We start from the raw sequence: 16557 nt of genomic DNA, 5'->3' as shown, positions 1-16557 counted from the left end.
GCCTTCCTGCTCGCAGCCCAGCCCTGATCATGTGACAAATTAACCCTAGGGAGCACGAGTTCCCTAAGGTGCTTTAAAGTAGAACAGCTTCATCTGATACCTTATTTGAGGAGGGTTAATTTTTTGTGCGATTGGCCACTTTAAAAGCTCTCTGCTGCCATGCATGTGTGTCATGGTATGGTTGTAGAGCACTTTCAAGGGGCCAATGGTACAAAAAACATAACTTCTGTCCAGACCCCTACCCACATTGAGGGTAGTTACTCCTGTAGGTCCCCATTAGAACCACTGGCAGGTGTAACAAATTCTGTTTGTCCCAAAATTTCAGTTTTTCTCTAATAAAATATTTATAGCTAAATCTGTGGAACTCAGTGATATCATAACATTTCCACCAGGGAGACTCTCAACCTTTAAATGTAAGTCTTGCTGAAAACATCTTAACAAAAAAAAATCCTATTTTCTTTCTAAAATCCTAAGTGAGAGCTCTTTGGCATAGATAGGGTAGCCTTTGCCTACCTTGGTTTCAGTTAGGTAGAGTATCTAACTGCTTTGATCCTGCACTTTTAGGTATTGGCTTTGTCTACCTCTTCTCATGAGTCACTCGGCTGCTGTTGTAGCAGAGATGCTATAGATCCAGTCCCATTGAGTGTTTATACATGTGCTCTGGGGGGTGGGGGGTGGGGCAGGGTGCTTTGATTAGAGTGGCTCTGAGAGCTGCTTTAATTAAAGTGCCTGGACCCTCTCATGTATCAGTGTCCCTGCTCTTAAAAATGGCAGTTGGGGCACTTTAACTAAAGCCCATTCAACAAGCTTTAGTTAAAGCACTACAGCTGCCATTTTTAAGCACAGGGATGCTGATACATGAGATGCTGGAGTCTGTTGGAGCGCGGTAATTGCCACGCTTCAGCAGACTTGACTAATCAAACCTGTGCCAATGTGCTGTAATTACAGTGTCAGAGCAGCCTCGCTGCTCATTTATAGCACCCAATCCTATTGATTATACCTAACTCTTCCCTTCTATCTTCGTGGGCTAGCCAGGTTCTCTTCTGCTGTCATATTCTTCTGCCACCTTCCATCTTTCCTGAGTGGAGTGTGAGAAGCTGACTTACACTAATATCTTATTAGTTATGGTGGATTGTCAGCATTGCTGTATATAAAAGATGTAAGAAAGCTAACAGTAGCAAAATTGGAAGAGGCCTATTTTATTCCAATCTTGTTTGTTTTGTATAAACAGATGGTGCTGTAGTCTCTCTCTTAATTGACATATCCTAGTGGATAGATGACAAAGCTATTAGCTGGTATAATCTGATTCTGATGAATTGCCAGATAATCTACTGCATGTAGATATCTGCTTACAGAGCATGTATTTTTTCATATTGAATGTATTTTGTCATAGAATAGAGGGGAAAATTATGTATAGCTCAACAGCCTTTATTGAGCTAGTTATACAGATTGGAGTATGATTCACTGATTTTAAATTACCAGGAGAATCTCATTTTTGAAATACCTGACATGTCTCAATTATGCAGGTCTTCGATGACTTTGCTAGTAAGAGTTTACAGAAAAGAAAACTTTCCTATTGTCTGTGCCTTAGATCTAGATGTATCTATCATACCTATGCATTGTATATTTATCATCCTCACTCTCTTTCTAGTATAAATACAAACAAGCTTATGAAAAGGCCAAAGGAAAGCATGTTGGTTTCAGAAGCCTGCAAGATGATCCCAAACTTGTCCACTACATGAATGTGGCAAAGATGCAGTCTGACCGTGAGTACAAGAAGAACTATGAGAACACCAAGACCAACTATCATACACCGGCTGACATGTGCAGTATTCAGGCTGCTAAGCAGTCTCAGGATGTGGCCTCCAATGTCCACTACAAACATTTACTCCATCACTACACGTACCTACCAGATGCCATGGATGTTGAGCTTGCAAGGAACATGATGCAAATTCAGAGTAATGTAAGTATTTTAATTTTGCCAATTTCACCACCCAATACAACTTCATATACTGAAGTATATCTCAAGAAAACTAAAAATAAGTGTTTGTTTGTCATTAACTGAGGAGTCCCATTGCTGTATTGGGATTATCAGACTTTTTTATCTATTTGCGAAAAGGTGATCAGCTGAAGATTTGAAGCTTTGGAAATGTTACATTCCTGACTAGGGTATACTTCAGTGGGATTTTAGCTATGTGTGTGACAGTGAACTTGATTAGTACACAATGAAATTACAGAGGACTTGGCAAACAGTATTCATAGTATCTTTTTTGCCTTCATGGTACATGAGCAAATAGTTTCCTTTGTTTTTGCAACTCACCTCATTTCTGTTTTACTAAATGAGGAAACATTTTGAAAGCCCCTTGTTTTTTGTCCTCGTATTGGGTCTAAATAACCAAGTACTGGTCTATGTTCTGGCAGTTGAGAAGGAGCAGGCCAAAAGAATCTCTTGTTACTATTGTTAGAAATTTTCCAGTTTAGAAGACATCCATAATGCACTCTTCCCCATTTCAGACTTTCTTCTGGCTATCTGGATATACAAAGTTGTATCGTGGAACATATCTCCACGCCAGTCAATGTATTGCCAGTATGGAAGGTCAATTTGGGAATAGGCCAGCAGGGAGAATCTTAAATCAAGTGTTTCAACTGCCATCCGCATCATCTGCAAACATCCTAAATACAGTATTTACTTGAATTTTCTGCAGGTGGAGCAAATTTCAGCCACGGTGCTTTAATTTGCCTATACTGAACAATAGATGACATGCAGTAAATACAAATAAGCCACTGTTCAACAGAGCTTAGTGTAAAAGCAATTCAAGTTCAGTCTAATACAATATACAACATGCACAGGGCTTATTTGGTCACTGTCTGGTATTTTGGGAGGCTTTAAAAATTGGTCTAATAGAAGACATTATAGCAAGGGGAAGAGAGGTAGAGCTTGGTAAATATTAATTGAGAAGCTTTGCTGTATATGTGACATAAGTCATGTAGAAATTCAAGATAAACTAAAGCAACTCACTTCAATGTTTATGAAATATGTAAGCAGAACTTTGCTTTCTTGTAAGAAATTATATATCTTGCCAAATGCAGACCATGCTAAGTCATTGCATTACCTCTGAGAATAGGCCAAATGAAATTCAGTGGAATTCTGTGTGATCTTTGGTCAATTTAGGGTTTCTGTTTTTCAGCATGCATACAAACAGGATTATAACAACTGGTTCAAGGGTATTGGATGGAGTCCACTGGGTTCTCTGGAGGTTGAGAAAGTTAGAAAAGCCGGAGATGCGTTAAATGAAACGAAATATCGCCAGCACCCTGACACCCTGAAGTTTACAAGTTTACTGGATTCAATGCCAATGGTTTTGGCTCAACATAATACCAAGCAACTGAGTGATGTAAGCACTTTCTTGCTTATGCAACGAATTACGATGCCCAGCATAGGATTTCTTGGATGTATATGTTCCTGATTGGTTGTTTGAAATAATTGTGATACATAGAATTTAATTCTTTATAAATTCTATCTAACAAATCTTTAAGTTTAAAGAATGTATGTGTAGCAAACTACAAGTGATTTGGAAATAGTAAACATTGTGACTGGTATGATTATGCCGATGTGATTTACCATTTGCCTAGTATCAGAGATAATGTTTGTTTTTCTTTTTAGATAAGTTATAAGCTAGAGGGAGAGAAGGTGAAACACAAATACACCCTGGACCCTGATGTTCCACAGTTTATTCAAGCCAAGGTTAATGCCTACAATTTGAGTGACGTGAGTACTTGACAATAAATTGCTGAATTATTTTAATTTATTAATAATGGACTTTTCTAAAGATTTTTTGTGATTTTTATGGTCCTATATTTGGATACTGAGAATGTGTCAGCAAGGCCCCCCTCTACACATTACATTTATTCCATGATTAACAAGTTAATTGTGAAATAAATGGGAAGATGGTATACATGCACCTCTTTTAAGATTCCATAAAATGGGAAATGAGCTATAAAAACGTCCCACATATAATGCAGAACATTTTTGTGGCTGATTTATATGATGCCTAAAATGTAATGTGCCACTGTTTGTCAGGCCTAGCCTGAGGCATGGTGGGAGAGGGGGAGCCAACGGGTTTTTCTCACCAGGGAGATTAAACCCTGGGCCTGGCAGAGCTGGTTGAGCTGCTGGGTGCTAGGGATCAGGGATTCCTTGCATTCCTGGCAGGGGGAGTGCAAGGAATCCCTGATCCTAAAATTACACCTCCTGCCATGTACTTGTGGTAAGGCAGGAACTGTGATTGTTGGGATCAGGGATCATATTCCATTGTACCATTAAGCGATCATGTTCCAGGGTCCCGAATCTCTTACTTTCATCTTCAAGTCTTTTGTAGTTAGTGGATCTTATATAACCAATCTGCCTCTTTTAATTCACTAATTATATCCCATATTCTATTGTTTTTACTTAGACAACAAGATGTACTTAGCTGTGTTAATCTGAAGTCAGGCAGAAAGCAAGGTAGAAATGGTCCTTCTTTACATAATTAGAGATGCATAAGCTTTCATGAGCAGGAGCGCACTACATCATATATTAGCATTCTAATGCCTTCTACTTGACAAAATTACCATTAAGTCAGGAAGTAAAAGGTAGTGTCATTTTGTCCAGAAATTGCAAAAAAGCTTTAAGAATAAATGGGACAATTGAGTAAAGTGGTTACCATGAAGCACTTTACTCTTCCTGTAATTAATTTGTTTTTGCTTAATATAAATTTGCCTTGTGTTCTTGTGATTACACAGACCTAAAACACATATGTTAGTCTAATATTTTAAATAAAGAAAGCTTTTAATAAAGCTTATGCTGAATTGTTGAGATATAAACTATTTGGAACAAGAACAACTGTTTTTCATTTTTCCTTTAAGGCTAATTACAAAGCAGACTGGAAAAAAACACTCGCGAAAGGTTATGATCTGAAACCTGATGCCATCCCTATAATTGCTGCAAAAGCTTCTCAGAATATTGCCAGCAATGTAAGTATTATCTGGATAGTAGCTGTAGGATTCACTGCATTGTATCCAATACTGTACACTGAGTTTTCCATAGTTCTGTGGAAATACTAGCTGCTATATACTTCTATATGGGCTTTGGAAATGAGCTAAATACATTACACCTTGGCTACTGCATCATGGTTAACTGGACCTCTTGCTTATATGAAGATCAGATATGCTCCATGTTCTGGATCTGACAAGTTTTACAGAGTTACCTCCATAGTTGTGCTGCACTCTGAAGAATTATAGTTTTGCCCCTATGGCACTCCTAAACCATACAGTAAACACGAGTGCTGAGAAAGCCCTGGAACTGTTAAATCAGGAGTGCCTGCTGAGCAGGCTAGTTTGCAGAGGAGATTGGAAACTATGACTGTATGCACCAGTGTCAGAGCAGGCCTGTGAATCACTTGAGCCCCAAATCTTCAGTACCTAAATCCTTGATTATATAATCATCTTAAAGCTATAAATACTTGGTGTAGTTAGTACAGTAATAAAAATGTGGTGTTGGACCTGGGAGGGAGAGAAGAATATAGCAGGAGGATGTGACAGACAAGAAAGGTTAGAGACTAAAAAGAAGAAGAAGCTATCTACTCGTCTGTGGCACAAGTGCATATAATCTGTAGACTGTAAGCCAGCAACACTCTTCTTCTTTGATCTAATGAATCAGCTGGCATCTGTAAAACATTATCAGGGTTCATGTTATGAATTGAAATGACTGCAATATTGAATTTCCAAATATTAAACTGATCACAAGCACCTCTGGCTGTTCTATAATTAATCGCATTTTGTTTTACTTCTTCTCCAGTACAAGTATAAGGAATCATATGTAAAAGACAAAGGCAAACAGGTTGGATTCCGTAGCCTGCAGGATGATCCTAAACTGGTTCATTACATGAATGTGGCCAAAATGCAGTCGGATCGCTTGTACAAGAAGGATTATGAATTCAGCAAAACAAGATATCATACCCCCCTGGATATGTTCAGCGTGACAGCGGCTAAGAAAGCCCAGGAAGTAGCTACAAATACTGGTTACAAACAGCTATTACACAATTATACACTCTTGCCTGATGCTATGAATGTGGAACTATCAAGAAACATGATGCAGATTCAGAGTGATGTATGTAATGTTTAGTGATCTTGAATTAATTTGTTGATAACAATTTTGCCTACAGAAATGAGGTTTTTTATGTGTGTATGTATGTGTATACCTATATGTATGTGTATATTCACATACACATATAATCTATAGATATGGCGATATATGCATATATAATTACTCTTCAGTGATTGGTGATATATAACCATTATACATAGGTTAATAGTGATTATATATCTTTTGGGTAGATGTCAGGGTATTCTGACAGCAACCAAACACTTAGTTCCCTGTAGTTTCCTAGCCAAGGAGCTTATTTTTTGCTTCACTACATATTTTTCTATGGTTTGGGCCATTCTTTTCTAAGTATAGCGTCAAATTAACATTTTGGTATTATTTAAATACTGGCAGTACAGTATATAGAAATTATATTCCAATAATACATAATATTTTGTTTATGATTACATATATTATATGTACACTGTGTGTGTAGGTGCATGATAATTGTATCAGTCTGAAGCTCCGAGTGTTATTGATTTTGTTCCTCTTCTTCCCCACATTGGTATGGCCTCCCTGCATTTCATAATCAGATCTTTCACTCTACTTTAACTTAGGTTCCTTAAAATTTTGCATCTCAAACATATTTTATCCCAGAAGTACATTTAGTGGAGTACATTTAGTGTTAACTGGCTGTTTGTAACAGGCGCATGACAATTTTTTATATCCGACGTAGGCATCGAAACTTTAATGTAATTTGAAAATGTTTACCATAATCTGAGGGATTTGGGATTGGCCTCAATAGTATCTGTTTGTGTACAAAGAGAAGTATCTTGATGTATCTTGCCAAATAAGTCAAGATGTTGACTTTTTCTACCTGAGTGACCTGCTATTTGGTTGGCTCAAACCATGGATTTTTGAACGGGGAGGAAAAGTGAGCTTAATAATTTAGTTCTCTGGGCCAAATTTTGCCATATCTCAAGAGAGAATTTGGATTTTTTTCTCCACGGTATCTCTGTGCTTCCCTTGCTTTTTTGACGCTGCAGGCCCATGGTTTTCACAAACCAAGCATTTATTTAAAAAATTATACTTCTTTCCCAATTTTCCTATTTTATCCATCCAGTTTTGCTCTCAGGTTTGGTATACAGCTCTTAGTGACCAGCAGAATCTGGTCCACTATTTCTTGATAGGTCTACCATTTTATCCATATATATTTGGAAAATGCTAGGGACCACTGATAATTTTTGTTCACATTTTTATTTCAATAATGGCCAGGAAAAAATACAAAGCTTTATTCCTTTTTTGTTATATGAACATTCTTATTTATCTCACTCTATTTTTCTTCTCTGTTTATTTTTCTAAAGAACCTTTACAAAACAGATTTCAATAACTGGCTGAAAGGAGTTGGCTGGGTGCCAGCTCAGTCCTTGGAAGTGGAGAAGGCAAAGAAAGCTACAGAGATTCTCAGTGAAAAGAAATATCGTCAGCACCCTGACAAGCTGAAATACTCTATTACAATGGATGCAATGGAGCAGGTGCTAGCCAAACAGAATGCCAAGACCATGAATAAGGTGAGAATTTGCTCAAATTAACCTAGCTGAGCTCATAAGGTTCAGTAGAAGGACTCCATCCTGTAAAATAATATAGTAGGCAGATTCCTACTGGGGACATCTGGCCTCTCCCTGGGTGTAGTGGATGCACCATTTTAATGGATTGGGACCCAAAAGATAGCCCAGGTCCCTGAGTGGCTCCATAGCTGAGCATGTACAGCAATTTCTGCTTGCAGCAAAGATTAAAACACTCTGCTCTGTATGAATGGTAGGGTTTATATTCCTCACAGTTACAACCCTTAAGTAACTTTGAATCCTTTTATGTGGGGAAACAGCATTAGTGATGAGTGAGTGTTAAAAGATGTGGAATTCTGGTACAATTTGGAGGAGAGCCCAAAATAGAAATTCTTCTCTAAAGCTTTTCCAAAGCATTTGGGAGACACCAGGTCCCCATCCGGCATGGGTCATAGGAGGATGGTACACGGAAAAAAGTGCTTTAGTTGTTTCTGAACATGCAAAAAATGTAAAAGTTACACATGGCAAATTTGCAATTACAATATATTATTTATCATGTGTAACAAGTGGTCATCCCGGGGCCAGTCTAAATGTTGGTCCACTCACTTGTTTTAGGGCTAACCGTCTGCCTACTTTACCCATCACACCTTGATATTAATGATTAGAATGTTAATCAGACGGGAGGCTGCCCATTTACGCACCCTGATGACAAGGGCCTATGCATGCAGTTCCGACCATCCCTGCACTGTGTCCCAGGCCTTGCAGATGTTTTCCAGTGGCTCACACTGGGACCTGAGCTCTGGAGTCTCACTGGAGTCTCACACAGGACTTTCACTCCCCACCAGAGCTCATGGTCCCAGTGCCTTCACACTGGGTTCTTTCTTTACACACACACTCTGGTCCCCGAGCCCAACACACTGGGCCTCCAAGCCTCTCCCTGGGCTACCCCTTATCTCTTTCCCTGGGAGCTTCGTTAATAGCTCCCCAATGCTCAGGACCCCACTCCCCTGGAGCTTCACTCTAGCTTCTATGTGCAACCTCAGAGCTCACAGTGAGTCTGGGTGCTGTCCCAGGTCCCTTCCTGACCTGGGGCCTTGCCTCAAAACTCCCCGTGAGTCTGGGCTCATGCTTTGTCCTTTGCGGTGTGCTCCCCCAGCCTTTCCCCTCCACGGGGTCACCTGCAAGGCAGCAGGGGCTGAGGCTTTCTGGCGCCCCATACTCGCCCTTCACTGGGGAGGCCCCAGGTGTGGCATTTCCTGGAGACTGCCCCACCACTGGCAGTCCCACCACACTAACCAGCCCCAGCAGGGTGTAGTTTTAGGTCGTGCCCCAGGACCAGGAGCCTGCAGCCATCCCCATAGCTCCTGCCCTTACCTCCAAGGTGTCATGAGCAGCAGCCCCAGCTGAGTTGTTGTCCTCCTGGCTGCTAGCAGGAAACTGCTTCTGGCCTTGCTGTTCTTATAAGACATAGCTGGGCTCTGTTCCCAATCAGGTAGTAGTGCCCAACTGGGATTGCAGCCAGCTGTAGGCTGCCCTGCTGCTGCTCAGGCCACTGCAAGTAACAGAGTGCACCCTGTGCTGTTACAGTATGGCTAACTTACCTTTTTTCAGATAAAATACAAAAGAATAAGGGGGCAAATGATTGTTTAGTTTTGCATAGGTATTTGTAATGCTCAGGAAAATTCTTGTTGACATGTTTTGTTCATCATGCACAAGTCAAATGAAAATATTCTCCTGTTCTATACTATATTGCAATGTCTTTTCAATTTTCAATATCACTATGTAATTGCAGAGAGCTTATATTGATAAATGGAACAAAGACAAGACTATGATTCATATTATGCCAGACACTCCAGAAATTCTGCAATCCAGGGTGAACCAGAACACCATGAGCAATGTAAGCAAATGCAGAGGACATTTGGTATCTGTTAAAAATGCTATCTTTGGATCTTTTGTTAAAATGTTTAAGTTCAGTTATACTGTCGTGAACTTTTCCCACCTTCATAACTAAAACTTCCTGCACTTTTATGTTTTGGATTAGAAACTATACAGATCTGGTTGGGAGGAAGAGAAGAAGAAAGGATATGACATGCGGCCAGATGCTATCCCAATAAGGGCAGCCAAGGCCTCCAGAGATATAGCAAGTGATGTAAGTTTTATTTTCAGAATGCGTTTGGGTAAATGTAGCAGTGAAATTCGGCTCACTACATCTCTAAAACCACCCAAATTAGGGTTGACTTGAACATGCACAATTGAATTTTCAAGCTTCATACAAGGTGAAGTTCAAACCTAAGAATCTAACAGACTATTTATGGATTTAAACAGGGTTCAGTGCTTTGATGGATTGGAGTTAGAATGTGATGGATTAGGGATGGACCCTTTCTGATTGGTGAAGCCAAAGGCTTTATAACATGCGGAACAAGTAAAACTTGCTTAGTACTGTATTCCTCCTTATTCAGTTTCCTTTGAAGTTTTTCTGTTCTGCTTCCAGTACAAATACAGACTAGCTTACCAGAAGACAAAAGGAAAGCAGATCGGGTTCCGGAGTCTGGAGGACGACCCCAAGCTGGTGCATTTCATGCAGGTGGCTAAGATGCAATCTGACCGTGAATACAAAAAAGATTATGAGAAGAGCAAGACCAGGTTCCACACCCCGGTTGACATGCTTAGTGTTGTAGCAGCCAAGAAAGCACAGGAAGCGGCTACCAATACAAACTACAAGCACTTGATCCACCAATACAGTGCTTTGCCTGATTCAGTGAATCTTGAATTAGCCAAAAACATGATGCAGATACAGAGTGATGTAAGTAAGAAAGTCTACAACCGTTATGTTACCAATTCAGTAATATTTTTTCATGAATGTATACTATAGGGAAAATACTAGAGTTTTCTTTAAAAAAAAAAAAAAGCAAATGAGTGCAGTTATATACAAAAATGCAGCAAGTGTAACAAGAGTTCTGTGGCATTGTGATTCATACTGATGAGACCACTCTGAAATATTAAACTAAAGTAGTTTATAAAGAACTTTGGCTCCATGACAGAAATGTTATTTTTGACCATTTGCTGATGTGCTTTTTTGTATGTTTATTTGTCACCCATTTATTTGCTTCTAACTCTTAGGAGTAACACTTGTGTGCAGTCCAAGCCAAGAATAGCTGTATTAAAAAATTATCTCACAGCCTTTATTCTGGTTCTCTGTTCTCACCTACTCTCTGAAGAACTTGTGGGGGAATGAGATTTGCCCTCCTTCTAGTAATTTACTTCCTTTCTGGAGTCAGAGGGCAAGAGATGAGGATTTATGTTTCAGAGAGTTGTCTCCAATGCAGAGTACCACTTTGGACTATTCCCAGACAGATGAAATTTACTTAACACCTATTTCTCAGGATTGTAACTAATTCCTTCCTTTGAGAGAGCCTGATTCTGCTGTCTCACACTGGTGTGCTGAAATCAATGGTAATTGAATGCCGTGTGAAATACAAGAATGAGCATAATAAAGTAGAGAGCCCTGTTATAAATGTAGAAAACCAGTGTATTTATTTAAATGCTCCCATGTTCAGAATCTTAAACACTAAATGCATCCAGCAAGTAGTGAGCCATCCTGAATTTTTTCATTTACTGAACTTTTATTTTCCTTTTATTGCAGAATCAGTACAAATCAGAATATGTTGAATATATGAAGGGTGTTGGATGGCTGCCACTAGGCTCTTTGGAAGCTGAGAAGAATAGAAAAGCTATGGAAATTGTCAGTGAGAAGAAATACCGCCAGCATCCAGACAAGCTGAAGTACTCCATTCTGATGGACTCTATGAATATGGTTCTAGCTACGAATAATGCTAAAATCATGGATGAGGTATGGAATATCGGCAATTCAGTTCAGTATTCAGCAAGAAAAGACAGTCAGACAAAGAATGTTATACTTTTTGGTAGTATGAGCAAATCCATTAGAAACTATCAGTTTGGATCACAGATGAATATGTCATATTTTCATTGACTTTGCCACACAAACCTTGCCGTAAATAATGACAAAACCTGGTCCCAGCATGCTAAGAAATTCACAGATCAGGCGATTTGAGGATTGTTCTTGTTAGCAATGTTTGGCCAACACAAGATGAAGGGCAAGATTTTCAAAAGCACTGAAGTTTCTTAGGAGTCTAAGTCTTGCTTTGAAAAGTGCTTCTGTCATTTTTGAAAATGAGGCTTAAGTTCCTAAACCATTCATATGCTTTTGAATATTTTACTGTAACTGTAAAACTTGATCCTCCAAGCCCAAAGGGCGACAATCCCAATGCGGACCAAAGGAGGCAAGAGTGCTCAAAAGCCCCCATGGCTCACCAAAAGCATCCAGGAATGTCTCAAAGCTAAAAAGAAGGTGTACACCCAATGGAAGGGAGGGGCCATCACCAAGGACTATACCTCCATTGCTCAAGACTGTAGGGGTGCTGTTAGGAAGGCTAAGACAGAGATGGAACTAGGACTAGTGACCCAGATCAAGGATAACAAGTCCTTTTTTAAATACATAGGGGGTAAAAAGAAGGTACTGGGCAACGTAGGGCCTCTGCAGGACACGCTAGGAAATCTGGTGGTTACACCAGATGACAAGGCTAACCTTTTTAACAATTTCTTTGCCTCCATTTTTTGAGCAGGGACCGGGGCATCCCTCACACCAGGGTCCCTGATGGACCCAGGGGAGGCACTGCCAGGCCCAGGGTCAGTGAGGACCTAGTCAGGGACCTTCTCGTGGGACTAGACTGTACAAGTCAGGAGATCCTGACGATCACCACCCCAGAGCGCTGAGGGAATTAGCAGAAGTCATTGCAGGACCCCTGGCACAGCTTTACGAGCACTCATGGTGCTCTGGTGTGGTGCCAGAGGACTGGAAAAGGGCTAATGTGGTCCCCATTTTCAAAAAAGGGAGGAAGGAGGACCCAGGAAACTACAGACCCGTTAGTCTTACCTCGGTCCTAGGGAAGATCTTTGAGAAAATTATCCAGGAGCACTTCTGCAAGGGATCAGCAGGGGAGATTGTGCTTTGGGGCAACCAACACGGGTTCATTAGAGGCAGGTCCTGTCAGACCAACCTGGTGGCCTTCTACGACCAGGTCACAAAATCTTTGGACACAGGTGTCGCGGTGGACGTAGTTTTTCTGGACTTTAGGAAGGCCTTCGACACTGTCTCTCACCCCATTCTCATTAAGAAATTAGGTGACTATGGCGTTGATGTCTACACAGTCAGATGGATTGCAAATTGGCTGGAGGGCCGCACCCAAAGAGTGGGGGTGGATAGGTCTTTTTCGACCTGGAGGGATGTGGGCAGTGGGATCCTCCAGGGCTCGGTCCTCGGGCCTGCACTGTTCAACATCTTCATCAGCAACTTTCACACAGATTTCACACACACAGACGTTAGGGCTGGAAGGGACCTCAGAAGATCATCGAGTCCAGCCCACTGTCCCAGGGGCAGGAAGTCAGCTGGGGTCATAGGATCCCAGCAAGATAAACATCCAATTTTTTCTTGAAGGCATTCAAAGTAGGTGCTTGAACGACCTCTGATGGCAGGCTATTCCAGACCTCGGGGGCTCGGACAGCAAAGAAATTCTTCCTTATGTCCAGCCTGAAATGGTCTTGCAGGAGTTTATAATCATTTGACCTTGTCATCCCTTGGGAGGCTCTGGTGAACAATCTTTCCCCCAGATCCTGATGAACACCCCTAATAAACTTATAGGTGGCCATCAGATCACCCCAGAGCTTGCGCTCTTCCAGGCTGAAGAGTCCCATGGCTCTCAGCCTGTCATCGTAAGGTCTATTTTCCTAACCTCTCATCATGTGCATGGCTCTTCTCTGGCCTCTCTCAAGCTTCTCCACATCCTTTTTGAATTGTGGACTGTCTTGCCAGCTTTATGGCAGATGGTGAAGGTGATCAGCTCATGATCGCTGTCACCCAGTTTCCCATCGATTATTAGGTTGCCAATCATATCGTCTCCAGTTGCCAGTACCAGGTCAAGCAACACTTTACCTCTTGTTGACCCGTAGACCTCTTGTGTCAAATAGAGGTCATCCATGCACGAGAGGAAGCTTTGCAACCGCTCGGATTTAGCTGAGTGCTCTTCCCATGAGATGTCTGGGTAGTTGAAGTCTCCCATGACAACCATGGACCTGGAGCATGGCCTCAGCCAGGTCCCTGGTGAACTCCTGGTCAAGCTCTTGACTTTGGGTGGGTGGTCTGTAGTAGACTTCCACCTTTGTGTCCCCTGTGCCACATTCACCATGGATTTTAACCCAGAGGGTCTCTAGCTGTCCACCCTGGTTGCCAATGTCAGCTAGCAGGGACGTGTAGCTCTTCTTGACATAGAGAGCTACGCCCCCTCCCCTTTTGTCTACTCAATCTCTTCAGTACAGGGATTAGCTGTTTATAACCATGGTCAAGTCATGGGTGGAGTCCCACCAGGTCTCTGTTTTCCCTATGACATCATAATTATTTGCGTTAAGCAGGAGGACAAGTTCCTGTTTATTCCACAAGATCGTGGCATTTGTGTACAGGCAGGCAAGTGTCCCCTTGTGAGCCCTTGCCTTGCCTACCGGTTGTTCCAGGTGCTGGGGCAGGGGTGGACTCCCTTAAGATCCTTGATCTGCTGGCTTTGCAAGAGTTGCTCAGCAGGCTAGCAGTGGCGGTAGTCCCCCCATCCCCTGGTGGGCTTAGTTTAAAGCCTGGTGGAGCAGGTCAGCCAGTCTGGCTGAGAAGAGCCTATTCCCCGCTGGAGAGAGGTGGAGGCCATCCCTTCCCAGCAGCTTGATGCCTCTCACCAAAGAGCAGACTGCGGTCATGGAAGCCAAAGTCTTCCCAATGACACCAGTGCCGCAGTCTTTGGTCAACTACCTGGATCCTCCTCTCCCCACTCAGCCCATAGCCTGAGACTGGAAGGATCGAAGAGAAAACCACCTGAGCCCCCAGACCCTTTAGCCCCGCTTCCAAATCTCTGTAGTGCCTCATAACCCGGGTGGGAGCACTCCGAGCTGTGTCATTGGTGCCCACGTGGATAAGGAGCATGGAATAGTGGTCAGTAGGCTGGATAAGTATAGGGATCTTCTCTGCAATGTCTCGGATGTGGGATCCTGGGAAGCAGCAGACTTCCCAGGCTAAGGGGTTGGAGCAGCAGATTGTCCCCTCAGTCCCCCTCAGGTTGGAGTCTCCCATGACAAACACTTTGCATTTCGTCTTGGGGAGAGCGGGGGCAGTAGCTACGGTAGTGCCCATGTTGCCTGTGGGAGCTGGCAACTCAGCAGGCTCTTCTGGGGCTGCAAGAGGTTTGTACCTGTTGCATAGCTCCAGCAAGGCAGGGGCCTTGGTGAAGCAGGCCTTGTGGCCCCGACCACCTTGGTCCAACCCCTGGGCTGGACAGTAAGAGAGGTCCCCGAGTCCTCCCTTGTCCTGGAGGGAGACTGTGGTCTACCCTCCATCTCCTGGTGGAGAAGGGCCTAGCGGTAGGAATCAATTTTCTGCTGAGAGTCCCTGATGGCGCGCAGTGTCTGGACTGTGGCCTGGAGCTCCCCACAAGGGGAGGTGACCATGGTCCTGGGCCCCAGAGTCTGAAAAAGTGACAGGCAGCCTCCACAGCCGAGAGCCAGGGGCTCCATCTGTGTGGAGCCCGGAACCGTGGGCTCCGTCTGGGTGGAGGCCTCTAAGGCGCCAGAGAGGGGGCTCGCAGACCCTGAGGGGACCATCAGGGTGTGGTGTGTGCCCATGCTGCTGGTGGGGTGGCTACGGCTGGGACTGGCTTCCCTAGGGTGGGGGTGAACAGGCAGGGCCATGGGCCCACCCACTCGCCCTCCTGCGCAAATTCCATGCTAACTCATGCACCAGACAGACAAGCGTGCCTGTTTGCATAGCCTGTTCACACGGCTCCAGTCACGTGGCTTGCTGGGGGGCTGGGTGAAGTAGGGGCCAGGGCGGGGTGTGACCCTCCTGGGCTCCAGCTTAGCCACCTCCCCATGGCTAGGCTGGGCCACTAGGGGCCCCACTTACCTCTGGCTGCTGCTGGGGGTTGGTGGGGGCACTCTATGGCAATTTGGGGTCTCTGGGGGGCTTCAGGGTGCTGGGGCACAGCAGGCTTTCACCTGCATGTCTCGCGCTACTCCTGGAGCCTAACTGGGGTTTTTTTTCTGCTGGCGGGCCCTTTTAAACTACGCACATGTGCAGTGGGCCCACCACTGTCTTCAAGTTAGTCCTGGGCAAGAGGGGGCCCTGCCTAGGATTTGGGGGGACCCTGCCTCGCTGGAGGGGGGCTGGTGAGTACCAGTAGCATACCTACAGGCTGGGAACTCCCTTCTCATCAGCACAAAGACAGAAAAGGATCTTGGAATCATTATTGACTCCAAAATGAACATGGGCCGACAGTGTGAGGATGTGGTCAGGAAGGCCATCCAGACCTTGTCATGCATGCACAGATGCATCTCAAGCAGGTCCGAGGAGGTGATCCTCCCCCTCTATGTGACACCTGTCAGGCCGCAGTTGGACTACTACGTCCAGTTCTGAGCGCTGCATTTCAGGAGGGATGTGGACAACATGGAGAGGGTCCAGAGGAGGGCCACTCACATGATCAGGGGGCAGCAGGGCAGGCCCTATGAGCGGAGCCTATGGGACCTGAACCTGTTCAGCTTCCACAAGAGAAGACTGAGGGGGGATCTGGTGGCCATCTACAAACTGGCTAAGGGGGACCAGCAGGCTATGGGAGAGTCCCTGTTCCCCTGAGTCCTACCGGGAGTAACAAGGAATAACGGCCGTAAGTTGTTCAGACTAGATATCAGGAGGCGCTACTTCACAGTCAGGGCGGCTAGGATCTGGAACCAACTTCCAAGGGAAGTGGTGCTGGCTCCTAC

At 43.6% G+C, this 16557-nt stretch overlaps 1 protein-coding gene across 1 annotated transcript in view; it reads left to right on the top strand.

Moving 5' to 3' along the window:
• NEB (nebulin) overlaps nt 1–16557 on the top strand; it is a 207897-nt gene that overhangs the window by 45353 nt on the left and 145987 nt on the right. The window contains exons 30-39 of the mRNA XM_019553612.1: nt 1652–1963; nt 3189–3395; nt 3665–3769; nt 4906–5013; nt 5837–6148; nt 7486–7692; nt 9479–9583; nt 9728–9835; nt 10178–10489; nt 11330–11536. Of these exons, the coding sequence (XP_019409157.1) occupies nt 1652–1963; nt 3189–3395; nt 3665–3769; nt 4906–5013; nt 5837–6148; nt 7486–7692; nt 9479–9583; nt 9728–9835; nt 10178–10489; nt 11330–11536 (1983 nt within the window). The remainder of the gene's footprint in view (nt 1–1651; nt 1964–3188; nt 3396–3664; nt 3770–4905; nt 5014–5836; nt 6149–7485; nt 7693–9478; nt 9584–9727; nt 9836–10177; nt 10490–11329; nt 11537–16557) is intronic.

This window comes from Crocodylus porosus, unplaced genomic scaffold (assembly GCF_001723895.1).
Source record: "Crocodylus porosus isolate Cpor-Errol unplaced genomic scaffold, CroPor_comp1, whole genome shotgun sequence".
NCBI lineage: Eukaryota > Metazoa > Chordata > Crocodylia > Crocodylidae > Crocodylus > Crocodylus porosus.
The sequence above is the reverse complement of the archived record's forward strand: the minus strand, read 5'-3'. Positions and strand labels throughout refer to the sequence as shown.